The sequence below is a fragment of the Oryx dammah genome, unplaced genomic scaffold (assembly GCF_014754425.2).
Source record: "Oryx dammah isolate SB20612 unplaced genomic scaffold, SCBI_Odam_1.1 HiC_scaffold_8, whole genome shotgun sequence".
NCBI lineage: Eukaryota > Metazoa > Chordata > Mammalia > Artiodactyla > Bovidae > Oryx > Oryx dammah.
In genome coordinates, this window is record NW_024070192.1 from 37,675,052 (window position 1) to 37,702,673 (window position 27,622).

A 27,622-nucleotide genomic window follows, 5' to 3' on the forward strand; every position below is an offset into this window, starting at 1 on the left:
ACCCCACCACCACCACCTCCCCTCCCCACCATCTCCCCCAGTGCTTGGCAATCACTTCTCTTTTTTTTTTTACTGGATTCAGTACATAATCCTTTCAGCATCTAGATGGTTTAAATTTTTTTAAATTATTTTAGAACTTAAGATAAAATTGGCATAATACCATTGTATAGGTTTAAGGTGTGTGATGTTGATCTACTTGTATTGCAATAAGATTGCCATTGTAACAGGAGCTAACACCTCTGTCTTGTTACATAATTATTCTTTCTTTTTTTGAGAGGAATAGAGTAGCTTTGTTATTTTTCCAGCCAAAGGGGGGACACAGTAGGCGAGCACCTCAAGAACTGTGCCCCCTTCCCTGGTGAGTAGGGAGAGGTTACATAATCGTTTTTGTTGTTCAGTCGATCAGTCGTGTCCGACTCTTTGAGATCCCATGGACTGCAGCACGCCAGGCTTCCCTGTCCTTTACCGTCTCCTGGAGCTTGCTCAAACTCATGTCCACTGAGTTGGTGATGCCATCCAACCATCTCATCCTCTGTCATCCCCTTCTCCTCCTGCCTTCAACCTTTCCCAGCATCAGGGTCTTTTCTAATGAGTCGGCTGTTCACATCAGGTGGCCAAAGTATTGAAGTTTCAGCTTCAGCATCAGTCTTTCCAATGAATATTCAGGGTTGATTTCCTTTAGGATTGACTGGTTTGATCTCCGTGCAGTCCAAGGGACTCTCAAGAGTCTTCTTCAGCACCACAGTTCAAAAGCATCACTTCTTTGGTGCTCAGCCTTCTTTATAGTCCAACTCTCACATCCATACATGACTACTGGAAAAACCATAACTTTGACTAGATGGACCTTTGTCGGCAAAGTGATGTCTCTGCTTTTTAATACCTGTTTAGGTTTGTCATAGCTTTTCTTCCAAGGAGCAAGCGTCTTTTAATTTCGTGGCTGCAGTCACAATCCGCAGTGATTTTGGAGCCCAAGAAAATAAAACCTGTCACTGTTTCCAATTTTTCCCCATCTATTTGCATGAAATGATGGAACTGGATGCCATGATCTTAGTTTTTTGAATGCTGAGTTTTAAGCCAGCTTTTTCACTCTCCTCTTTCACCTTCATCCAAGCCCAGACTGCCCTAGGCAGTCCGCCCAGGCACCGTTCCCTCCATCAGGCCCTGCCCGGGTTTTCCAGTCGGTCCCGCCTCTTCTTCACCAGACACAGCTCCAACCGGCCCCGCGTCCCTCCTGCCACCAGGGGACGCCAGCGCCTAAGAAGGCTTTCTGGCCGCAGAAGGTGACGCTCTAGGTAGCGGCGGCTGCTCCGTGGCCAGTAGCAGCGACGCTCTAGCCCGCAGTGTGCCGGGCGGGCTCTCAGTGGTGCGGCCGGCGGGCGGCGATGGCGGCCGTGCGGGGCCTGCGAGTGTCGGTGAAGGCGGAGGCCCCGGCGGGGCCGGCCTTGGGGCTCCCGTCGCCTGAAGCGGGTTTGGACCGAGGCGAACCGGAGCCCATGGAGGTGGAGGAGGGCGAACTAGAGGTCGTGCCGGTTCGGCGCTCGCTGAAAGAACTGATCCCGGTACGGGCGGGGGGCGGGGGCGGGGGCGGGGAGGAGGTCGCAGAGCCAGTGTCCCGCGCCTGAGCGAGCCGGAAGGGGAGGCGGCCGGGGCCGGGGGGAAGTCTGGGGAGGGGGGCGCCGGGGCGAGCGCCCGGGGGGCGGGGGCGCCAGACTGGAGCAGAGACGGGGGAGCGAGAGAAAGGACGCCCGGGCGCCCGGAAACGGGTGTTCAGGGGGCTTGAGGAGGAGGGGTCGGAGAGATTGGGGTGGGTAGCTGAGGACACCCCTTTCGCTGCCCCTCCGAGCCGCTCTGTGCAAGAGGGCGAGTGAGGAGGGTTAGGGCTTGTCAGGGGGGTGCGGTTTGAGATAAAGAGGGAGCCCCCCCCGGGCGGGGACACTACCTGGAGCGGCCCAGAAGGAACTGTCGGGGAGCGGGGCGCGGGCATCCTGCTCCGGTTTAGCTGGTGTTTGTTAACCAGAGCACCCGCGGTTTCCCTCGAGAGGGCTGGGCTTGTCAGCTGCAGAAACTCAGTGTTTCTGTTGTGACCTGAGGGTCATCTCGTCCCCGCGCGCCTCCACTGCTACACCGCGCCTCCAGCGTCTCACCCTTCGTGGAGTCAGAGCATCAGCGAGCCAGCCGTGGTCCTTGATCCCTCTCTTCTGTCACAGTAGGATGAGGAGAGATGTTTTGCTTGTGGTTTGGTGGTCTGATGTTCTTAGGGCTGGTCTCAGGCCTGCGTGGCTCCTCTCCTTTATTGGTACTTAATTTCTCATCTGACCTGATCCACTTTTTTGCCACATGTCTGCAAGTGTTGCTTTTAGACTGAAATCATGGAAGAAGGTTTTTTAAAAATGTAGGAGCACTACAGATTGTAAATTATAGTGACTCTGGCAACATCAGTTAACACAGTGGTTCGCATGTTATCATTTAAATATCAAGGAAGTTGGGAAGTAGATGTTGTCATCCCTTCATTCATTCCGTTGGACGTGTACTGTTGTATCCCCACACTTTGTGGCAGGCACAGTCCTAGCCACTTGATCAAGATCCAGGTCAGACTCTGTCCTGGAGTGTATGTTCCAGTTGGGGGCCACAAGTTAACTAATAATTTCCCACAGTGGTGAATGCTGTGGAGAGAATAAAACACGTTAATGGGGTGGAAGAGTGCAGGGGGAACCTGTAGAGAGCAGGAAGCAGAATGCCACAGGATCACCAGGAAAGTCCTCTGAGACAGCGACATTTCAGCTGGACCCTAAGTGACAGAAAGGAGCCAGCCATGTGCAGATCTGGAAGAGTTTGTTCCCAGCAGGGGCAACTTAGTAAACCGAGAGGCTCTGAGATGGGAGCAAGATTGTTTTATTGGAGGAACAGAAAGTTCTGTAGCACAAGTGGGAGAGCAGTAAAAGAGGTCAGAAAGGTAGGCAGATGCCATAGAAGAAGCCTAGGTCCAGAGAAGCCAGGGGACTTGTACAGTGTCTTGTAACCAGCGAAGCTTAGAGCTGTGATTTGAGTCCCCCGGCTGCCGAGTCTCATCCTGTTTTCATTGCACAGTGTAGTGTTTCCCCCAGAGGGTCGAGGTGAGCCTGGACTTTCTGCATTTCAGTGAAGACTGGTGCCCCATCTGGTGGCCTGGCACAATGAATTTGTCTAGTCTGAGCCGGGGAGATGAGTGACTGTACCTCACCGTGGATATTTCTCACGAATGCCTTTGGATTTTCATTTACATGGATACCTTCAGTAGATGGAATTACTTTAGGTTGTGGACAGGCAGGCTCTGATTTAGGAAAAGCTTCTTGGTAGAGTAGTTGATTGCTACCATGGAGTCGCTGGGACAGGCTTCCTCATAATAAAGGGTTGTCAGGGCAGGGAACAGATTGCTGAAAAGAAGACTATCCAGAAGGAATGGGTTGTCAGGCTGTTGTTTATCATGCGCTTGTCCTCAGTTGCCTGTTAGCATTTCTCACCCATTCCCTTGGTGTTAGGACACAAGCAGAAGATATGAAAACAAGGCTGGCAGCTTCATCACCGGAATTGATGTCACCTCCAAGGTAAGATACACCATGATTCATTTATTCATTTTGAGAAGCGGTTGAACTTAATGAGCAAGTCCCTAGGACTTGTAGAACAGCAGTTATTCTTTACCACCTTTTTTTGTTGTTGGATTAAGCCTTTTTAAGTTTATATTTTGTGTTTCACAATGATGCCTGAGAACATTCAGGCAGCATTTGTGTGTTCTTGAATCCATGAGAAGATAAAATCACTAGATGCCTGTGCTTAACCATGTCCAAGAAAAAGTTCTGTGTGTTCCTTTTACATACATATATATTTGGCTGTGTCACGTCTTAGTTGTGGCACGTGGGATCTTCTGTTGCCGAGCACAGGCTTAGTTGCCCCGCAGCATGTGGGATCTTAGTTCCCCGGCCAGGGATAGAACCTGGGTCCCCTGCATTGGCAGGCGGATGTCCCTATCCATTTTTTAAAAAATGTGTAAACTGTTTCCACTTTAAATGAAGCAAAGCATAAAAGTGTCTGGCACATAGTAGGCCTTTAGTAAATGTCTTTATTCCTCACTGATTGAGGCCTAGAAAAATAGGCTTTCATGAATATGTGGCTAAGCTTTGAAGGCCAAGCGGACTGAACTGTTTTCACTGCCTGGGAGTATTGCCTTTTATCTGGTGATAGCTGTTACTAGATTACCAGCTTCATTGCAGCTCTTCACAGAACCAGGCATTATTTTCCTTACAATCAGTACTTATTTGTTGCTTTAATTGGTGTTGATATTCAGCTTAAACATTCTTTCTGATTTTAATGTATGCCATTTAAAGAGTTGAATTAAAACTCTGAATAAATAACACTGTGTTACTATATTGGATGTATGAAAGCAAAAATAAAAATAAGTATGTCATGCTTATTTTTTTGTGTTTTATCTGGGTCTCAATCTGTCTCAAATTGCTTAAAGGCAAAAAGAAAGAACCGATCATCTTTTTTGACAGGGAAATAGAATGAAGTGAAGGTGTTTTCTTACTGAAACTGAAAAAGCAGTATGCAATCCTGTTCTTAAGCATACACAATTTACCATTATTTGAAACAAATATATAGTGGAAAGGGTGGTAGCCAAGAATTGGTACTTTGGTTGTTACCAAAGGAAGGTAAACTAGTTGTTTCCAGTGGGAAGACTTCAGTGGAGAAAATTAATATAACTACTGGGAAATAACAGAAGTGTTGCTGCCTTACCAATCCCCAGAAGCTTTCTAGAGTCAGACCTTCAATTAGTGTGGCAAAGTCAATATACAATTAGTGAAGGTTCCAAAGAGCTATCAGAAACCCACAGTTGGACCTGGGTATATTTTAGCTCTTGGGGAAAAAAAAAAAATAGGAAGCTGATTATTTGGTTTTTCAGAAAGCATCAGTGCTTCTTGTCACTTCAAGATGAAAACTGGCAATTCTGTGGGACACAAGTTTAGAATAGAGGAGAGAGTTTCTTGGCTTCAGTGTTATTTTTAAACACAGAAAAAGCTTTAGGGAGTGGACTGCTCAGGCAGACATAATGTGATAGGTGTGATTACCATGCACACAGACGATGTGAAATGGGGGCGGTGGTGGGGCTTCTAGAAATAGCGCTGAGAAGATCTGCCCCTTACCAGCTGAAGTGCCCCTGGCCAACATTGTAGCTTTTTTGTGCCTCGGTTTCTGCACAGATACACTGCTAGGCACCGAGTCGTCCTCGAGATGACGGCAGATCGCAGCACTGCTAGCGTCCACTGTCCCAGCCATTGCCAGTACCCTGCTCGTTGCACCAAGGAGGCAAGGCGCAGCGTTGTTCATACCTTCTGAGATGCTTGTTGCCGGTGTGTCACATGATGTTTGTGATTCAACTCCTCCACATTTCACTTCTTTGGCTTTTTTTCTGCACCTTCTAGGAAGCGATTGAAAAGAAGGAGCAGCGAGCCAAGCGCTTCCATTTTCGATCAGAAGTAAATCTTGCCCAAAGAAATGTAGCCTTGGACCGAGACATGATGAAGAAAGGTACAGGGTGTTTGGGGGGAGTTTTCCGCAGTTTCCTTGCCACAGCCTTGTGCTTCTGGCCTCACCTCACGTGGAACTTGTGAATTCGCCCCTTTGGAGGTGGCCTGTTAACGATGAGCTGCGTTAGCTGTGTCTCAGTGTTTTGTGTGTGTGTGTGTGTGTTTGTGTATTCATTTGGCTGTGTCAGGACTTGAGGAGACTGTAAGGAGCCCCAGAGAACCTCATGGAGTTGGTGGCAGATCGGCGATTAGAACTGTGGCTCTGTGGGACTCTTACTCATTTTCTGCTTTATTGTAGAAGTGTTCACTTTTCTTTGCCTTTAAATGTAGCAGGAGTGTATCACAGTGAGACTCTTTTAGAGGAGTCAGATTGGTGAGGGATACCGTTAATACTTCTGTTGATACAGGTTTGTGATTTTACTTTATTTTTGTGTTTTATTAAGGTTAAGTATTTTGCTTCCTGAAACTCACCCTGAATTCTTAAATATAATAACCTACCCCAGATTTTGAAGACAGTTTATAAATAGAAGGGAAAATTATTGCTTCCTTTTTAGTGAGTTCACAGCCATGTTTATTATTCCATAAATGCAAATGATCTCCCTTTGTTGTATTTGCAAATTTGAGACTTGGCGAAGGGCTTAATAGGCAGCCATCTGAAGGCATGTTAAAGGTCTGTGCTCTGCTGTATGAGTTTCTCTAGGTTTGCCTATTTGATAAAAACATGTTGAATGAATGAAAGAATAGCTGCTATTTGTTGGGAACTTGCTCTCTTATGAGGCACTGTGTTAATTAGCACATTACATATTTGTTTCGTACTCATTTCTCACAACAACCCCACGAGGAATATATTTTTATCCCTATTTTACAAAGAAGGAAACAGGCTCAAAGAAATTAAATAAATGCGCAGGTTTACACAACTAGTAAAAGTGGAGTCAGGATTAGAACCCAGATTTATCTGACTCTAAAGCCTTGCTTTTAACTGTTTTGCTCTGTTGCCTTACAATGTATGACATGATAGCAGAGACCCAGGCTTCCTCGGTCCTTCCCAGTGGTCAGAGTAGCTCAACTCTGGATGCTGCTTCACTGTTTTTATTCTGCATCGTGTTCAATTTGGAAACATGACCTTGCTTGCCTCGCAGGCTAGGTTTCCAGGCATCTGCTCGAGTGGTTGTCTGTTTCAGGAAAAGTCCTGTGAAGGCCAGGGCCAGCTGTGCAGCTGGTCATTCATGTGCCTGCACACTGGACCCACACAGACGTCTGAGGCCTCTCCCACAGCCCCACCTTGAACGCACCGTGGTTTCGCACCGCGCCTGTTTACTTCTAGTCCTGGGCGCATTCCGTGTGACGTCTTGCCTCTGATCCCATTCATGCCGGTCACCCTGCTGGTCTGTCCTTCCTTGTCCCACACTTTGTCTGGTTCAGATGTCATTCCCTCTGCAGCGTCCCTGATTACCCCCGTCAATCTCTCTTCCCACCTGTGCTGGGCTCTTCTGAGCCCAGAGCCCTCCTGGGATCCAGTCTCAGTTCTTTAGTGAATGTGGGGGAGTTAGTGAACCTTTCTAGGTTTCATTTTCTTTGTTCATAAAATGGGAATATGATACCCTCCTGAATAGGACCTCTTCTTTTGGGGTTAAATTTTAATTTAAAAAAATGCTTTTTGAAAAACAATCTTGATCTCATGATTCTGAAGATACTCATAAAAGACCGTAGATATCCCTGAACTATCAATGGCTCATTACAACCTGTTTTTGGCCCAGAAGGCAGCATGGTTTATACTGTGTTCTTGAACTCCAGAGAACCCTGCTGCCTTTCACAGATCAATTTAAATTAGAGTAGGGGGTAGGTTTGGATAAATCTCAGAGTTACTATTTTTTCATCTCCCCTGGTAATTCTGTTGTACAGTCAGGGTTAACTGTACCCTAAGAACATGGATTCTGAAGCCTGACTGTCTGTATTCAAATCTTGACTTGTCACCTTCTAACTCTGTGATCTTAGGCAAGTTATTTAGCCTCTAAGAACCTCAGTATCTTCATCTGGAAAGTCAGGTTAACTTAGTTCTTACAGGGTTGTTGGGAGGTTCTAACAAAATGTTAGGATTCCTAGAGTGGTGCCTGGCACATAGTAAATGTTAGTTATTATTATTATCTGGCATTCTCCATCTTCCAGACAGCCATTTAAGTGGCCCAGCCTCTTGTGAGAATGGGGACATTGGAATAAACATCTCGATTCCTGCAGCCACAGTAAGGTACCGGGTTATTTCTTCTTATTAACATCAACAGTGATGAAATATACCATTCTATAAGTGCTCCCCACGTGCCAGTCACTCTGCTGTGTGGTTAATGTACCCTTTCAGCAGCCCCAATGCAGGGAAAGCTTTATCATTTCTGTTTTACTGGTGGGGAAAGGAAGATGCTGAGAGGTTGAGAAACTTGTCCAAGGTCCCACAGGGAGTAAGTAGCAAGGCTGACTTAGAAGGCTGGTCTGACTGAAGCCTGTGTTCCTGACGTCTCTGCTCGTTTCAGGGATGCAGTGTGCTAGACCAGTCTGTACTGAATGACCTGCTACTCCTGAGTGACTGGGTGTTAACCAGCTTGGATCTTTTTATCTCCAAGGTCAATGCCCTCATGGTTGGAAGGGACCTTAGGAGTCATCTGGGTCCCATATCTGGCCCGGTTTCTGCAGGCCTTTAGGCAAAGTTCCCAGCGGTCTGTGGCCTCTGCCTGAACAGTTCCTAGTGGTGGCATGCGAGCTATTTATGAAGTGGTCAGTCTTGTTTTTGGATACATCTTCATGTTGAAAAGAAATTGCTTTCTAGTAATTTCTGTTAGTTACTGCATAATCTTAGAAGAACATTAAGTCATTCCCTCATTCACACAGTAACTCTGCAGGTGAAGGAATGGACAGCCTGTGCCCTGGACTCTCTCACGTGACAAGGCTTTCTGGTCTCCCTCCTTTAGAGCCTGCGCAGTTTCTTGCTGGGCTTCGCCAGGTGAGGTGCAGATTCCAGATGTGCTTGGATCTGTGGAGTGCTTGGCAGGACTCTGACCATGGTGTCTGTCCTGGCCACTTCGTAGTAGTCATCTTCTAGCCAACCAGAGCACCAGTTCTTTCCCCCAGGAACCGCACCTGTCAAAAGAGTCTTTCTCATTGTGTCCTTAAAAAACTTGCCTTTTCATTTATCCCGATTAAGTTCCATCATGATTTCAAGACCCCGTTTCCGCCTGTGGAGTTGTGTTCATTTTGATTCTGCTCTTCAACATTTTAGCTATGCTCCTCCCTTTGGTATGGCTTCCACATGTTAAATGTCAAACAGGATAATCCCATATCACGCCACGACACACAGATCTGTGAATGACAGTCTTATTCTGTTTTCTGGCCCGTCTCCCATTTTATTGTCATGGGGATCTAGATTATGTGCCTTAATAAACTTGAGGTAGAACACCATCTGTGGTCTTCTTTGAATTCCTTGGCCTGCTAATCCAATCAGGAAAGAGAAGAGGTCAGCTGGCTTGCTGCTTGGCTTATCATTTCCTATGGGAAAGACTTGGTTTCTTAAGGGATCAGAGATTCTGTCTAAGCTGTATTTTTAAAATTTCTGAGAATGACAATCTTTTTTGATCTGTTTGGGGATTTCTGTTTTCTTCTTTTATGAAAGTCAGTGTGGGATCAGTCCTCAAGGATTTAAGGTACCTTGCTCCTTCCCTGCAATAATCTTAGAGATTATTACCCAATTGTGAAATCACTGCTTCATGTTTTAGTCCGTATAATAGGGTATAACTCTAAACTAGATGGTTTGAATCTATTAAAACTATTCCTTGGGGACTTTCCTGTCAGTCCAGCAATTAAGACTCTGTTGCCAATGCAGGGAGCATGGGTTCGATCCCTCGTCAGGGAACTAAGATCCCATATGCCACAGGGCGAGGCCACTATTTCTAAAGCCCTTGTCACCTGTCTTGGGTTTTGGTTCTTACTTAATGATAGCTGCTGCTGTCCGTTAGTACTGTAGCAAAACTGATCAACAGTCCTGCCCTTTTTCCTGCACCATCTTCCCAAAGCAGTGTTGCTCCAAACACTTGTAAATAAAACCAACCATCAGCATTTTTGTTGAGCCTGTTGGCTCTGGACTATAACCTTTTCTTCTTTAGATGTTAGACAGACAGTTCATGTCCACCAAAGAACATTTGGAGAATGAAGTAAGAAGAAAAGTTGCGCACAGTCCACCACCCAAACCCAGTCATTTGTCAGTATTTTGTGGATTTCCTTCTAATCTCTTCTGAGTGTGGACTTTATTTTTGTTTTCCCCTTGTAGTCATGCTGCTTTCTTTCTCTTCAGTTGATAGTCTGTCATCGGCACTTTCTGTGTTGCTTTAGAGCCTGACACAGTTTTTCAGATTCTTACATCTATTCTCTTATATTTGTTAATTTGCCCTTTATCCATCTCCCATAGGTGTTCTTTGGCAAGTCATGCTCAGCTAAGCTTTGCTGCTTTCTCTTTTCTTGGGATCACCTCTCATACTCTGAGTTACTGTAGTTAGTGTCTTCCAGGTTTTTTGATCCTTCTGATCTTAGGCTTGGACTGACTACTACTTCTTTGGATTATCAGAAATCTGCTTTCCTAAAAACTTGAGTTTTGTGTACTGTGCTTAGTTGCTCAGTCATGTCTGACTCTTCGTGACCCCACGGACTGTAGCCTGCCAGGCTCTTTTGTCCATGGGAATTCCCCAGGCAAGAATACTGGGTGGGTTGCCACATGCCCTCCTCCAGGGGATCTTCCCAACCCAGGGATCGAATTCAGGACTCCCTCACTGCAGGCAGATTCTTGACTGTCTGAGCCACCAAAGAGCCCTTTGTGTACCGCTACCTGTCAGGAATTGGGATCTTCCCTGTTGGAAAGGAAGATGATTCCCTTACCCCCTTGCTTGTAGTCAGCACTCGGTAAATACCCAGTTCTCATTCCCCAGTTCATCTGTTTACTGCCACCTCAGCAGTTAGTCCTTGCTCATCAGCTGGGCCTAAATCTAGGTGCCGTCTTTGTTGCTTTGTTTTATTTTAAGCAGTGACATTGTCAGCAAGGTGACGAAGTGTTGACATTCTGCTTTGGCAGGCTTCCATCGTATCTTGAGCTTGTCTCACATATGATTAATTAAATCCTTCTTTGTATCAGCATCTGCAAGATTTTTTTCTCTTGCTCCTTAGTCTGTTTCCTCTGCCTTCACCGGGAGCTCTCCTTGTTGTTTGTTACCTTCTTCAGAACCAGCTCTTTACTTCTCATAGGATTTTTTTCTTCCAAAACCATGGCACTTAGTTTGAAGAACTGAGAAGTTTCCCTGGGCTACCCCTGCAGTTTCCCACCCTGCATGTTAGAGTCGCTCTGCATGGCCAGTGTGGCTTCCATCTCGTTTGGGTCTCTGCTCGTGTTTCTTTTTTCTTTTTTTTAAATATTTATTTATGTATTTGTTTGTTTGACTATTCCAGGTGTTAGTTGCACCATGCAAACTCTTATTGAGGCATGTAGGATCTAATTCGCTGACCAGGGATCAGTCCTTCCCCCCTGCATTGGGAGTTCGGAGTCTTAGCTCCTGGACCACCAGAGAAGTCCCTCTGCTCATTGTTGTACTGCTGGGCACTAAGAAGGATTAGTGCTAGGATTCGTAAATCTTGATATCTCTGTTTTCATGAATCTGAGTTGGCAGAAAGATACTTACCCAATTTATTCTGGCCACACTGAATGGCTCCCATTAAACCTATCTTTTACTCTTCAAAATGACACACACAAAAAGGAATTTTTATCTGGAAGTGTTCACATGTATTTCGTATTTGTTTTAAATAAAATATATGACATATAAAAGCATCCTTAGGAGTCGTAGATGTTGAATTCTTGACAGAACTGCTTTGGAGAAGCCGGGGAGAGAAGGGATACAGAGAGCTTACACAGGTCCTGGTATATGTAATGTTTTTTTGCCTCACATCGTTTTAGGAATTCAAGCATAAAGCTAGGTGGTGGATCTAAGGTATTTTTAAAAATATCTTTTCTTTGTTGATGTATTTGCATATTTCACAATTAAAAAGATTAAAAAATGTGCTTCAAGTGTTTACTAAAAAAGTTAACACACAGTTATGGTAATGCTGGGGTTCCTTTTGACCACAGCCTTCAACCTTTCTTCCTTCCTAGAGGTAAGAGCTATTATCAGTGTGGACGGAATTATTCCAGCCTTTTTTTTCTAGATATTTGTGTAAATAAATATGTACCTTTAGAAAGTGTATGGGGATATTTATGTTTTTTTAATGTATGTATTTTTCTGCATCTTTTTTTTTACTCAGTAATGTGTCTTAGAATCTTTCCATGGTATGTGATAAATTATCTCTGTTTTTAACTGCTTGCTTACTGTCCTGTGACTATCATATGGATAAACCATGATTCATTTGATATGGATAAGCCATAATTTATTACTTTGATAGCTGCTGGGTTATTAAAATAGTGCTGCAACGAACATCTTTGTGTGAGCCACTCTGTGAACCCATGTGTTAGGACAGATATTGAAGAGAATTCCTAAGCCTATTAATTCATTTGTAATAGGTACTCTGAGTTGCCCTTCAGAGTGGCTGTGCCAGTTCACACTTCCACCAGCAGAGGCAGTGGCTCATTCTGCCACTAACCAATGCTAAAAGACTTCAGTTAAACATCTGGTCAGTGGAAACTGATTATCTTGTCTTAAGATGGATTTTCCTGATTAGTAGTAAGGCCAGTCATCTCTTGACGTGTTTATTGGCCTTTCTTCTTTCTTTTTGTGTGAATTGCCTGCTCCTGTCCTTTCCCCATTTCTATTTGGGACTGTCATTTTCTTACTGGTTTGTAGGATTTCTTTACTCCAGTTTCAGACTTTGCTTGACATCCAAGGGCAGTGTCTCTTCTTCTTTTCAGAACCTTCTGGACTAACACGCATTTCTGTTTGACATACCTTTAAAAAATGTCAGAGTCAGTTTATCAAGTTCAGTGTATAATCCTGTTGCATTTGATATTCCTTTAATTACTACAGGTCATTTTGAGGAGAAGGTATCGTGTATATTATGAGCACTACTTGTTTAATCTTTCTCAGCCTAATAAGCCCATTCTGAATTAAGTCATTTGTTTAATGCTCTTGTTGTGTGATAAAAACTTAAAGTTTGCCTTGCTGTCAAGTCTTATTTTCTCTTGAAATAATTGTCATCTCTTTCAGCATATTCTTTTTTTTTTGCCATGTGACATGGGGGATCTTAGTTCCCTGGCCAGGGATGGGACCTGTACCCCCCTGCAGTAGAAGCACAGAGTCCTAACCACTGGACTGCTGGGGAAGTCCCAGTGTATTTCTCTTTAAAATACGTATTATCTGAACTGTCATAAAGGGGTACTGGTGGGCTGTGCAGCAGCAGGTGGGAAATTCTCTCATCTTTTCTGTGTCCTGTTTTCCTAGCAATCCCCAAAGTGAGACTGGAGACAATCTACATTTGCGGAGTAGATGAGATGAGCACCCAGGATGTCTTTTCCTATTTTAAAGAATATCCTCCAGCTCACATCGAGTGGTTGGATGATACCTCCTGTAAGTACCCCCAAAGTGTTCTGCTGAATATGCTTTCGTATATGATTTAAAAAGAATTCTTGCCATCTCAAATGGTGAATGATTGTGGCCAGATTATGTCTAACCTCTGCCTTCAGCCCAGGAGAGAAAAATTTCCCACTGATGAGAACCAGAGTCCTTGTACATTAGCCAGCCTGCCATATCATTTTCCGTAAGTGTTCTGAGGCAGCTCAGAGGTGGTGGTCAGGCCTCTGGGAGGTTGGTTGCTGGCATCTGAATCCAGGTACACAATTGAGACCTCTCCTGACACCCACAGTTTCCCAGCAAAGGCATGAGTCCAACTGCATAGACTTGGGGTTGCCTTTTCAGGGCTTTCAGCCTTGTCATTGCAACAGCTTTTCAGAGTGCTGTCTCTGACCTGGAACTAGACCAGAACCCTCTGACGCTGTGCCAGACCTCTCACCTCTGCTTGCTCTGGTCTCTGTTCTCTCGAGCTTCATCTGCTGGTCCTAATCTGGGGCTGTTCCACTTGTGAGCCAACTGTGATTTCTGACTTGTGTCCCTCCTTCAAGTCTAGCCTGACCTTCAGTACCCACTCTGTTGGCTTCTGGTCCTGACTCACTTCTAGTCTGGTTTCACTTTCTGCCAGCATGCTGACCTGGTTTTCCCAGTTTTTCTGGCTGGTTTTTTTAGATGTTAAATCACCAAAAGAAGAAACATGACTGACTGAGTTAAAAGATTTTTCTCCTTTTTTTTGTTTGCTTAACTTAGACCATCCAGATCAGGGGTTGGCAAACCTTTTTTTTTTTTTTTTTTTTTTAATAAAAATAAAAGACTGGGTAAAAGATATTGTAAGCTTTGCAGACCATATATAGTCTCTGTGGAATCTACCCGGCTCTGCCATTGTAGCATGAACAGCCATAGACCATATAATTGAATGAGCCTGGCTGTTTTCTGTAAAACTTTGCAAAAACAGGTGGCAGGTGTGTAGTTTATTGTATGTTACTTATAACTGAATAAGTAAAGTACAAATATAAGTAGATAAATGGATGGAAGATGGATGAATGAATGAATAATGGGTCATGGGCTGGATTTGCTAACACCTGATTTAACTAATTAAAACTATCTATCTAAGCAATATTAGAGGGACCCTTAGTGTCATCCAGCTCACTCTCTCATGTTGTACATCAGAAAAGAGGAGAGAAATTACTTGCTCAAGATCATGTAGTAGATTGGGCTTCTCTGGTGACTCAGTGGTAAAGAATCTACCTGCCAGTGCAAGGGACCCAAGTTTGATCCCTTGAGTCAGGAAGATCCCCTGCGGAAGAAAATGGCAACCCACTCCAATATTCTTGCCTGGGAAATCCCATGGACAGAGGAGCCTGGCAGGTGACAGTCCATGGGGTCACAAAAAATTCAGATACAGTTTAGTGACTAAATAACAGCAACAACAATGTAGCATATTATTAACAAAAAATGAGAATCTTTAGACCTTCATTTCCCAAACTGAGATACAGGGGTAACTTAAGTTTGAGAAATGCTGCTTTAAAGTTGATCTTCTCAAGACCTTTTTTCTTGCTAAATTCTCTTAAAGGAGCAAAATAAATTGGTTGCCGCAAAGCCAAGTGGCTGTCCTTCCTCCTTTATATGCCGTGGGTGCCCTCATCACCCGCACTTCACAGTAGGGAAACATCAGTTAGCACGTCTGGATGACAAGAACAGAGGGCTTCCATGTGAGGGGCAGAAGAATAAGGGATAAATGACATTTATTTGACATTTTCATCATCATCATCATCATTATCAGAAACTGCTAGCACTTACGTATAACACTTACTGTATGCCAGGCATTTTCAATGTACAGAACTTTTTTTCGTGGAGTTCTTGACCATTACTTTGCAGGACCCAGTTTGGAATACTTCTCTAGGCTAATCTTATTAAAGAAGTTTTTACTACTAGGTTCTGTACTTCTTTCACTGGTTGGTTTGTACGTTTATTGATGCGAGTCCGTAGCTGAATGATACTGTAGCAATGAGTATAATGTAGTCTCTGCTCTCAAGAAACCTAATCGCTTGGATGCGATGTGTTGTTTTACATTTTATTTTAGGTAATGTGGTTTGGTTGGATGAAATGACGGCCACAAGAGCCCTTATCAATATGAGCTCTCTGCCAGCCCTGGATAAGATAAGAAGCAAGGATGCCAACGAGGACAAGCCATCCGAGAAAAGTAAAAAAGGTAACTGACCACAGAGGAGGAGCTTTGGGGCTGAAGGTCCTATTCTTTACAGTTTGAATTTCTGTGCAGTGTCAACGTAGTATCTCTGCCAGTTATTTCCGAAACAAGCTATGATGCTTTGGATCATTAATAAAGAGGAGGAGACAATGTCAGACTTTTAATGTATGTGAGATGGAGTGAAGATTCATCTTGTCCCTCACATTCCATTTTAGACAAGCAGGAAGACAGTTCTGATGATGATGAGGCTGAAGAAGGAGAAGTTGAAGATGAGAACTCAAGTGATGTAGAGGTCAGTAGAGGGCACAGGTGTTTGTGAACTTTCACTGTAAACAGCTGCCTACAGCCTTGATACCTGAGCCTTAAAGGCTTAGGATAGGACGTTGTGTTCTTCCGCTGACTTGCACCATTGCACCTCCTGAGAGGGGCCCAGGCTCTTGGCCTTTTAAGTTCTTGTGGGTGTAATGATTCATCTTGAGATCTTAGTACTCACACTTCTGTATGAAAGAAAATGGTTTTATTGAGAAAGACTTTGCAGTGCTATCTAATCAGTAAAATTAAGGAATAGCAAGTAATGGTGTATCTCCTAATGGCATATGTACTATTGTTGGAAATATTAAAGTGTATTCATTTTTAAATTATTTATTAAGTGCCTACTATATACCAAATTCTAGGTGCTGGGGATATAGCGTCAAGCAAAACAAAGTCCTTGCCCTGTTGGAGCCTACATTCTAGTGGGGAAGACAGACAATACACAGATACGCAGATATGTAATGTAATGTCAGGAAGTGATGAGTGCTATGAAGAAAAGTAAAGAAGGGTAAGCGGATAGAGAATGATGGAGATGATTCTTTTAGACAAGGTGGTCAGGGAAGACCTCTGACTTAGACATTCTGCAGAGGAGCTGGTGCTGTGATGCTTATGGGTTTTATTATAAGTAGATTGCTTTCTTAATCCATGGTGTCTTTGCTACTGAATGAACATGAAAAAAGGCTTTAATTTTTATATCGAAAATGCTCTTTTTTTCTTAAGTTGGACACGTTGTCGCAGGTAGAAGAAGAGTCTCTGCTAAGAAACGATCTTCGTCCAGCTAACAAACTTGCTAAAGGAAATAGGTTATTCATGAGATTTGCTACAAAAGGTAAATGATGATTGGTATTGATTTTTTTTTTTTAAGTAATTTTATTTGTTTATTTTTGGTTGTGCTGGGTCTTCCTTGCTGCCCGGGCTTGTCTCTAGTTTTGGCCACTGGGGGCTCCTCGTTGCGGTGGCTTCTCATGTTGCGAAGCGCGGGCTCTAGGGTGCCCAGGCTTCGGCAGTTGTGGTGTGTGGCTCAGTGGTCGTGGCTTCTGGGCTCTAGAGCACAGGCTCAGTTAGTTGTGGTGCAGGGGCTCAGTTGTTCCCTTGGCATGTGGGATCTTCCTGTATCAGGAATCTAAACCGTATCTTCTGCATTGGCAGGCAGATTCTTTACCACTGAGCCACCAGGGAAGCCCCTGACTTTTATTTTTAATGAAGTGATTTTTATTAAGTGATGCCTTCGCTTTTGAATTGGAACTTAGACCAAGTAATCTCAAAGATCCTTCAAACTGTAACATTCTACACTTAACAAAATCGATGACTTGCTGCCTGAGTTGAAATTTCAGACACTAAAAGTGGATAATAGCTATTTGTATACTTTTGTGATATCTGGCTAAAGTAAGTTATTTTCTGTTAAAGCTGATTTGCCCCATATGCTTTTCCGCCAATTTATCATCTGAACTATGAAAATTTTTAAAATTTCATGTATCATGGCAGTGTCTTCCTAGATGTTGCTAATAGTACCTTTCAGCTCTAATTCTCAGAAGAATTAAATTAAAAGCCTATTAATAATTCATAAGGCTTTTTATACACAGTGATTTTGATGTGCATTAGTAATGTGGGGGGAGTGGTTTTGAGTCAATTGAGAGTTAATTGGAAATGACAACCCTTCACCCCTGAATACTTTAGTAAGTATTTCTGAAGAACAAGGACTTTGTTTTACACATAGTCATCAGAATCAGGAAATTTAACATTAGTGCCATTCTATTATCCAATTCATAGTCTGTGTTCAGATTTTACCAGTACCTCTGCTGTGTATATTAAAACTGCCTGGCACACATTGAGTGCAGTATGTTGGCAGTCTTTGATGATGATGATGACAGCGACGATGGTGATTGTCAAATAAATTTGGGTTATTCTTTGTACTCCTTCCCTGCTACACTAGGACCCACTCCTGGACTGGGCGTTTCAGTCTGCCGTGTCCCCTCAGTGCCCCTGAACATGGAGCTGCTCCTCCGCTTAGCTTTCCTTGACTGAGACATTTTTAAAGAGAACAGGCTCATTATTTTGTAAGCTGCCCCTTAGTTTCGGTTTGTTTGATGTCTCCTTCTAATGAAGTTGGAGTTGTGCATTTTATACCATAGAAGTTGTGTCATTTTCAGTGTGTAACATCACACATCAGGAGGCACATTGTATTTATTTGTCCCCTTCCTGGGGATGTTAACCATTATCTCCTGGTTAAGGTAACAGCCGCCAGGTTTCTCACTGTAAAGTTACTCTTTTTCCATTTATAATTTGCAGTTTTGTGGGGAGATGCTTTGAGGCTATGTAAATAGCCTGTTCCTCATCATATTGCCATACTTTAGATCCATTGATGACTTTTTAACTCTCTCATTTACTAGTTGGCACTTAACTGTAAGGAAGAGCTTTCCCTTTTTACCCATTTATTGATGTATTTACCTGTTTTTTTTTTTTTAATGCATTTACTTGTTTATTTAGTTCAGATTCGTGGAGTTTTATTCAATGGGCTATCACCTCTTCTGTCATTATTTTGATTCACAGGTTATTTTGGATCTTATCGGTAGAGCCTCTTCACACTGTTCTTTGACACGCCTGCCCGATTCTTTGAGTACCTTCTTGCTATTATGGCACAGGGAGCCATCTTGGTTTGCCAGTCTCAACTTGTACTTTCCTAGCCCCAGATGTGGAACCAGCCATTGCTCCAAGGAGCTGGTGGGCGTGTTTTTTGTGGGGTGCACATTCTGGTTTATGCCACTAGGTTTACCTGTAGCACTGGCTACATTCGCATTGGTATTCATCTTTTGTAGTGAGTGAGTGCCCAGGGAGTAGTCAGAGGCCTTTATATTGTGAAAATATATGTGTTCACTGACCACCTTTTCTTCCTGTTAACTGGCGTTTTACCTCGATAAATGGGATCTTTTCTCCTTTTGCTTATTTGAGTGCATGGTTCACCAGATACATGGACCCATTTATAACCTGTTTCTTGGACCCTGATTCTGTGTTACTGGCATGTTGTCATTCAGAAATGAGTATCATCTTTCAGGGGGGCAAAGAAAATGCCACCTCTTCTAAAAGCCTTTTTGATTCCTGAACACTGGTGATAACCTACACTCTCTTATGCTTCTTGGGAATTGTGTTGTTGTTGTTGTTGTTATTGTTCCTGGTATTTTCTCTTTGAAGTCAGCTCCCCAACAGCAGCTTAACCTCATTTGTCTCGGAGTTTTGCCCCGCCCTCTCGACACTGCACTGCTTTAGGAGGACTCAGAGTGGTCTTAGTGCATCTCTCTCTTCTGTAGGCAGAGTGTGCTGATCTGATCCCAGCTATGAAAAACATTCTTTTTGTTTGTTCAAACCCATTTAACGTTGCCTTCACACTCATAGGGAGTCCTTGGTAACTGTTGTAATTAATTTTTAGATGACAAAAAGGAACTTGGAGCAGCAAGGAGAAGTCAGTATTACATGAAATATGGGAATCCAAATTACGGAGGCATGAAAGGAATCCTCAGTAACTCTTGGTGAGTCCAAAACCTTAAATACAACAGTTTATATAGTACTTAAGCTTTTCATAATCCTTCAGGGATCTCCATTAGTTGGTATTCTTCGGTGGGTATTCTGCAGTGGACTGTCAACACCCTGTGTGGATGGATGTGAAGGCAGACAAGAAGAAAGAGCTCAAGCTTTTAACTGTGGTAAATAGTGTGAGAATGCTGAGTTTCGGTTTCATGCGACATGTCTCTGTGTCAGCATCTAACATTGCGTCAAGGTGTAATTGACATTAACTAGTGGACGTCGAGGCCCTTCCTCTTGGTTTTTGATTCTGTGCTTATTTTGGCGATGTTGCAGGAAGCGGAGATACCATTCCCGTCGCATTCAGCGGGATGTTATTAAGAAGAGAGCCCTGATTGGGGACGACGTTGGCCTGACGTCCTATAAACACCGACATTCCGGTAGTTGCCTGCTCAGCTCTTGGGTAGACACATGTTTGGCTCCCGAAATGACATTTTTATCCTTAATACAGTCCTTTAAGGTTCCAAACTTTATCATCCTCTCTTCCTTGCCCTCACCCTCTGCCAACATATAGGAAAGTAAGTCAAGTCACAGTTAATTTGAAATTGCCCATACAAAGAGGTCAATGGTTTTATAAAAGCTATTCTAACAATAAAGGCAAAATGTAGGAAAAATTAAAACTTTTCCTAAGGAATCTAATTTTCCTAATTAATAACAAGCTGCATGAAAAAATTTTTAATTATTTTGTTAAGCGAGTTGATTTTATTGTTCTTTTGTCTGATGATGAAAATAAGCTGCTGTGTCTGGTACTCTTTGCTTATTGGCTTGTGCACGTGAATGCCGCGGTGAATTGGGATACAACATGGGTTTCATTTTGTTTTTTCCGTCTGTCTTTTTTCTTCTCTTCTTTTTCTGTTCCTCTGTCTCCCCGGGGCTCCCACCTTCCCACCCTTTAAATCTCCCTTTCTTCCACGCTTTCTTTCTTTTGTTGCTTACTCTTAAAGAACCATTTTCATTATGTTTTATAGAGATTTGTTTTTATGTTGAAACTGATCTGTGAAAATCTACACACTTTGTAGAACCAGCCAAGTCAGCATACAAACACAGAATAACAGGCATACACTTTTATCTTTGTAGTAGGGACAGGGAGAGGTGAAATCTATACATTTTAATTTAATGTGAATGTCCAAACTTGGATATTTTGAAATCTACATCTTAATGCACATACTTTTCTGTTAGACAGTTAAGCTTTTCCAATTTCAGTTAAAGATATTTTTATCATATAATCGTAGTATTCATGTCAAAGAAATTAAAAAGCAAAAAGATAAGAACTGATTTCATTTTACATTTTTCTTATTTGTCTCTTTTCACAATAAATATAACTGTTGTGGACATATATTTTATATTGTGCTTCTTCCATTTATAAGCATTTTTCCATGACCTTTAAAGGTACATTTCATTATTTACGGCAGTTATGTTCTGTAAAGTCACTGTGAGCATTGAAAACCATTCAGAGACTCTTAATGACACTTTTGGTCAACTGACAAATATAGAACCTTAATTTGATATATGTTTCGGCTTAAGGACACCTTATTTAATCCATGTTGATTCATTAACGTTGAACTCAAGGACAGCAGCCCTGGAACTCACACCCAAACAAAGCTTGTCTCACACGTGTGTTTTCTCCATAAGGCATATCACAGCCGTCTTGTGTTTAGAAACGCTAGACAGCTTTGATATTATGCTCAGAGGCTATTTGTAACAGGGAAATCATCAATAAAAATCACAAAGGTGTTAAAAAGTAGCGCTCATGGACTGCAAGAAGCACACTTGCGTACAGTGTTTGAGAGCTGCAACAGAAAGGCAGGACAGACGTTGTTTCCCTGCACCTGGGAACTTGCATGGCTGGTGTCTCAATGTTTTGCTGCTCCTGTGCATGTCCACAAATGACCGCAAAAGTGCCATGGGTGTTGGTTGTGGAATTACGAATAAAACTGGCAGATTCATAAATCTGGAATTTGTGAATAATGATGAGGGTCTGTATTGTAGATAACTTTATAAAATTGCCTCAGGCTGCTAGGCCATCCTTTACCTAGATGTTCATGTGTTGTAGGGGTCAGAATGGTAACCAGATCAGCACTGTTAGAGCCAGTGCTCCAGTAAACTCTTAGGCTGGGAATCTCATCTTCTAAAAAGGTCACTGATGTAGAACAGAAAATCGGGTGTCAGTGTTCGTGCTTATACTAATAGTGATTTTTGGTTAAATTCCTTAGGACTGGTGAATGTTCCTGAGGAACCTATTGAAGAGGAAGAGGAGGAGGAGGAGGAGGAGCAGGACATGGATGCCGACGACAGAGTGGTGGTGGAGTACCACGAGGAGCTCCCGGCCCTCAGACAGCCCTGGGAGCGGAGCACGTCCAGGCGGTCCAGCGCCAGCAGCTCAGACTCTGACGAAATGGACTATGATCTAGAGCTGAAGATGATCTCCACTCCTTCACCAAAGAAGAGCATGAAGATGACCATGTATGCTGATGAGGTGGAATCTCAGCTGAAAAATATCAGGTAAGACTCTTCTTTTTATCACTGCTAGCTTTTAATTTCATCGACATCCAGTTCCTAACTTCTTTAGTACCTCTTAATTTTATAATCACTTTTATCAGTTCTAATTTCAGCACTTTATAGAATTTGAGTAAAAGCATCTGGCTTTTCCTCTTAATGAACAAGAAGTGATTCTTGTTATAAAAACTATGAATGATACAGAAGGTGAAGTCACCTGTAATCTCATCCTTCCCTAAGAGAGTGACTGTTTGCAGTTGGGTGAATAACTTTATTGTCAGCTTTATTTGTGTATATATAACATATGGGGAAATTATAGATGCATTTGTACAAAAATTAAGTTATACTGTTTATATTGTTTTGAAATACGCTTTTTCCATTCAATATAGTGTAGACATTTGCTCTTTTTTCAACTGTATGTAGTCCCTTGTTTCCAGGTGTTTTAGATTTCTGTTTTTTTTGTCCATACCCTGCAGCTTGAAAGATCCTAATTCCCTGACCAGGGATTGAGCCTGGGCCCTCAGCAGTGAAAGCATAGAGTCTTAACCACTGGACCACCAGAGAATTCCCTAGATTTCTGTTTTCTTACTGTTGGACTACCTAGATACATTCCAGTTATTGTGCAAAACAGTGCACATGCCTTAAAATGTGGTATGGCTAAATTTCCTTCCTAAAAGATTTTACCCACTCACATTACCACCTGTTACCTAGATATTCACCAACCTTAGGTATTATCACTGTGATTTTTGCTATTCATGGACAAAGAAGTACAGCTGTTTTAATATGCATTCTTTGATAACTAGTGGGGCTGAGAGCATAGGCATGTCTCCATAGGCTGAGCAGATTCCTGAAGGCAGAGAGCATGGGGCTGGAGGCTGGGGTGCTCTCTTAAGAATTCCTGATGGTGTTATTTGGGGAAAGGGAAGAAGAATCTTAAAGCTGGTTGATTTGTATGGCTTTGTTCACATCCTTAGTTTTTAGAGAACTTTCCAATGGCAGATGCTGCCAGAATAATGCCCTTGCCCTGACACAGTAGGAGAGGTCTTCTCTTTAAAGAAAGGGATTGTAGGCTATCTTATATCTTGACTACAACCAGTTCACAGGCCTCTGCTTAGGCCTGTGTCCCAGGAGAAGGGCAGGCACAGTTATGTGCTCTGCGATTGCTCCCAGATACTGCGTGTGGAAACCACCCTGGAAAACTCGGGGAGCTGCTCACCCCAACTGGCCTCTTTGGCAAGCTGGTCCTGACTTTTGTGAGCAAATAACTATGGTGTATGGTGTTATTAAGTGAATGTTGGCCATATTAGATTGGATTTCTTCAATTGTTTTTTCCACAGTGCGTAAGATTGTCGTGTGAGTGTTGCCCCACAGTTCAAGTTGCTTTACTGTACCCCCGCCTCTCTTTTTTAAGGAACTCCATGAGGGCAGATACTTTATCCACAAGCAATATAAAAAACCGAATTGGTAACAAATTGCCAGCTGAGAAATTTGCAGATGTCAGACATTTGTTAGATGAAAAACGTCAGCACACACGTCCACGGCCAGCTGGCAGCAGTACTAAAACAGGTATTGTTGTTCAGTTGTGTTTCTGGGCTCTATCCTGAGTCCCAGAAAGCAAAGCGGCAGGGGAGGTTCTTGAATAAAACACTGTCATCTGGGGACCAGTTTAATTGTCCTGATTCATCACTTCTAAATTTTGGGTTAGGTACTGGAACTTGAGGGCATGAAATTTAATCAGATTTTTGCAATATTAGCTTTTGATATTTTTGTCCCAACAGTGATTTTACTCTGTATGTCATTGGTATACATAAGGGTAATCGAAATTAGGTCGAAGTATTGTATAAATGGTTAAGAATTTGAACTGGTGAGTTTATGTGTGCAGACACGTACATAGCAGGCCGTACCCGCTGTGTGCCCGGGCTAGCCACTGGGGGTGTCATAAGTCTTCTCGGGCTGCTAGCTCATCATAGACTCCGATGGAGCAGCATAAGGGCACATGCTCAGGTAATTCCACCTGAAGCTGAACAGAGTGAGTGGTCCGGTAGGCACTGTGAGCAGTGGGCTGAGGGAGCAAAGAGGGGAGTGGGTCTTTTGGGGAACAGCCTGTTGTGGAAGGCGTCTCAGAGCAGGTGGTAGTGGAGCGAGGCCTCAGAGAGGAAACAGGATCTCAGTCAGCAAACTGAGTTCTTTGCAGTGGAAAGCAACCTGATCTTCTGATGAAAGTGTCCAGCCTTGTAAAGGAGGAAGACTCAGCCCTGGGAGGAAAGGGAAAGAAGCCGTGGGGCTCAGGCCTGAGGGGCTGAAAGATGGGGTTGCTGATCTCAGGGAGCAGAGCAAGGTGGGAAAAGGCCCAGCACAGGGACTTGCTCATGAGTATTTGTGTTGTTGCTATTATTGTGAGAAAGGGCTCCGGAGGATTGGCAGATTCTGGAGGAGTTTGAGGAAAAGCAGGTTTGATTTGGGACAGCTACCCTTGATCCTTTGCTTTTTGTCAGTCTCATTACCTTTATTGTTCAATGTAATAGTCTTTATTGACTAGCTTCTTATATGTTCAAAGAATGGGGCTTCTACCCTCGGGGAGCTTACAGTATTTCTCATTAGCTGCACTGTTCATTAATTATTTGCTCTTGATTCTACTATTTAAAGAAGAAAAAAAAAAAAAAGACAATTCTGCCTCAAAAATTCCTTTCTGGAGCAGTCAGCTAAGGTTTCCCCCCTGCTGCGAGCCCCTGTGGGTTCTCACTTGAATTTTCCTGGGAGAATCCAGGCTGTATAGAGGGAAGGCTTTTAGAAGCTTGGTAGTGCTGGGCCCCATGTCCTTACTCGGGGAGATCTCAGGTTGGCAGTACAGATGACAAAGTATAGTCACCTGGTCACAGCAGTGCTTTTTTCTTTTTCTAGATGTACGCCAGCGATTAGGAAAAAGACCATATTCTCCGGAAAAGACTTTCAGTAGTAATCCAGTTGTTCGGAGAGAGCCCTTTTCTGATGTACATAGTAGGCTGGGTGTTCCCAGGCAGGATGTTAAAGGCCTCTACTCTGATACTCGAGAGAAGAAGTCAGGTTGGTAACAGTGGGAACTGATGGGGAGGGAACTGGGTAAGAGTGGAGACCACGGGTGCAGCCTGGAAATACTTGGTTAAAACAAGGACAGAAGCGGCACAGGAGAAAAATACATTATTTTTCCCTCTTCCATTATGATCATCATCGTAATAATAATGGTAACAGTGTGGAAAACATAGAAAGCAGGAAACAAGACTCACCCCTGAGTCTTGGTGTCTAACACAAATACTTTTCAGTTCCCTGCTGTTCCAACCTGTGCCTGTATACATCTTGTACTTTTTTCATATAGCATTTTATCATGATCATTTTTCCATATAAATTATAGACTTTATAAATAAACTTCTAACTGCCTGATCGTGTGACTGTCCTATGAAACTATGTATTTCTCTGTTGTCAAATACTAACACTTTAGAAAGTGAACAGAGAGTGGGCAGAATCTCAAAAGTTGGCAGGGTAGCAGGTCCATGAATTTGCAGCATGTTGTAGGTGGGGATGGCCTGGGAATGGCCCACTCCTGACGGAAGGAAGTTGTGCACAGGCAGTTGTCTCAGCAGACAGGGGCAGAGGGAGCACAGGCAGCCTCCCAGCTCATTCTGATGTCTGGTGTGGGGGTTGGGGGGGGGCGTGTCCCCGAGCTGGGAGAATCTCCCAGCGGGTCCAGTTCCCTGTCTGCCGGCAGGGAACTGGGAGGACCTGCCCAGGGCTGCTCCCTGGTTGCAAGTGCCCCAGAACCCCCCACCCCCAGTGTTCCCTGCATGTGAGGCATTGCAGTGCCCTTCTTGCTCAGCATCGACTGCCAGAGCTGAAATGCCTTCTCACCCACACAGGTAGCTTATGGACTCGCTTAGGATCTGCACCCAAGACCAAAGAAAAGAACCCGAAGAAAGGGGATCACAGGGCGCCGGGCACAGAGGAAGACGACTCGGAGCTGCAGAGGGCATGGGGGGCACTGATTAAGGAGAAAGAACAGTCTCGCCAAAAGAAGAGCCGCTTAGATAACTTGCCATCTCTCCAGATCGAAGTCAGTCGGGAAAGCAGCTCTGGCTCAGACGCTGAGTCCTGATGCCCTGGGAGCCTAGGCGGCCGCCCTGAAACTTGACAGTCTTGCGTAGGGCGGGGCGCACAGTAGGACCCCCCCCCCTTGGGAGTTGGCGCCCCTCCCCTCTTGCTCATGCAGTCACCCTCAGCTCTTGCTACTTCAGCAAGACATCTTAGGAAACGTGACCTGTTTTGAAGGGCATCCATCTAATCTTTTTGCTGCAGAGTTACAATTCTGGGCCCTTGATTCTTTTCCCACCACCCCACAAGCTTTACTCATTGAGGAAAAGGCAGCCCTCCAGATTTTGTAGACATTTTTTTCTTAATATTTTTAACATTGTATCTTTTAAGAGAAAAGTTTTACACAGTTCATCCAAAGAGCAGAGAACTGAACTTCTCACTATTGCCTTGGCCCTGACAGCTTTACCAGCACCCTTTTTCCAAGAAAAGTCAATTCCCAGGTGCTTATCGGACAGCCTTCGAGAGGAAGAGACTCGGGAAGCTGCCAGCTCACCCTTCCAGGATCTTAGTGTGGGGGCTGACTCACATGGACCTGACCTCAGAGGTGCAGCCGTGCCGCCCGGGTAGATCAGAGCTGCAGCGCCAACCGCCCTTCGTTCCTCCCCGGGGATCTCTGTCAGGAGCCTCGTTAGCAATCAGCTTGAAGTGAAGATCAAGTTCAGTGCTGTGGGGTTTTTAGGAACAAAAAACTGTGACTTCTGGATTTGGGGTGGATTTTCGTGCTAGGGGTGGGGTCATGGGTTAATGTTGAACAATTTGTAAGTCTGTATTATGTTTAAAAAATACTGATGATTTGAAAGTTTAAATTTTTAATTTTTTATATGTGAAAATACTTCCTGTTGGCCTCCAGGGAAGCTCAAGTGGTGTCTTCTTATGTGCTGTTAAATATATATTATATACTTTGGAAGACGGCAAAGAGAGGCGTCTCATTATTTTTAAAGGATCCTAATTGTAGAGTCTGTCTGTTATACATAGAGTTTAAGTTGCTTTTTGGCCACCGAAAGCAGAAAAACCTATCCCCTGAGATGGGAACCTATTGTCTGTGATGACTTTAGAAGTGATGCACTGCTATTTATTCTTTCTGTCTCCCAAGTTCTGGCACCTGAGGACATCTTCAAAACTGGCAAATAAGATAATAGTTATAGAAATTTTAGTTTGTTTATTTCTAGTCTCCTTTCAGATTATTTTAACCATGAAAAGGCCTTAGATTCTTTGGTCTTCCTGTCTTGATTTTTATTTTGAAGTATTTAGTGTTTGTATTCCTCTGCAGGCTTAAAAATAGTGTTTTAACTTCAATTCAGTAGAGCTTAGGAGTTAGAGAGAATAAAGCCCTTGCTCCTTGTGTGATGTCACAACCCTTCACCTGCCTGGAGTGTTCAGCACCCAGTGTGGCTCGGGGCTCTAGAGACCTTTGCTCGCTGCTGAGCCAGTGAGTCACACTAATGGTCAATGCCACTGTGGTGTGACTGAAGGTGGAATGAATGCTGTGGTTTAGTAAAGAAAGGAAAGGGCGAGGAGGCTCAAGAGTTACAGCAAAAACGGTGTTGTCTGTATTTTGTTGGTTAACCTGCTGTTTTCCCTCCCTGTAGAAAGATGAGAACGTACAACCATGATGTTTCAGCTTCTGGTAAGATTCCTGGAAAGAGCTGGTTCTGGTTTCTCTGCCAGTTGAGACCGAAGGTCGCTGAGGTTTCTCAGCTCTTTGCCTCTGAAGCACGGAGCTGCGAGCCAGGTTCTTGAAGAGGGAGGGAGGGTTTTGGGGTGGTTAG

The 27,622-nt window shown here is 43.6% G+C and overlaps 1 protein-coding gene across 1 annotated transcript; it reads left to right on the plus strand.

Moving 5' to 3' along the window:
• The first annotated feature begins 1,343 nt into the window (after positions 1-1,343).
• NCBP3 (nuclear cap binding subunit 3) lies at positions 1,344-26,769 on the plus strand. The gene is made up of 13 exons (XM_040243727.1): positions 1,344-1,559; positions 3,519-3,584; positions 5,457-5,562; positions 13,013-13,138; positions 15,222-15,350; positions 15,563-15,639; positions 16,380-16,488; positions 19,084-19,183; positions 19,512-19,615; positions 21,449-21,737; positions 23,143-23,297; positions 24,633-24,794; positions 25,622-26,769. The coding sequence occupies exons 1-13, from the start codon at positions 1,383-1,385 to the stop codon at positions 25,855-25,857; spliced, it is 1,836 nt and encodes a 611-aa protein (XP_040099661.1). The 5' UTR covers positions 1,344-1,382; the 3' UTR covers positions 25,858-26,769.
• Positions 26,770-27,622: the final 853 nt, after the last annotated feature.

What these genes read in the sequence shown, in the direction of transcription:
- NCBP3 (XM_040243727.1), top strand. Translation starts at nt 1,383, where the DNA reads ATGGCGGCCGTGCGGGGCCTGCGAGTGTCGGTGAAGGCGGAGGCCCCG. An exon ending in CGCTGAAAGAACTGATCCCG is followed by an intron (nt 1,560 to 3,518) that starts GTACGGGCGGGG and finishes CCTTGGTGTTAG; the next exon opens with GACACAAGCAGAAGATATGA. An exon ending in AGAACTCAAGTGATGTAGAG is followed by an intron (nt 15,640 to 16,379) that starts GTCAGTAGAGGG and finishes TTTTTTCTTAAG; the next exon opens with TTGGACACGTTGTCGCAGGT.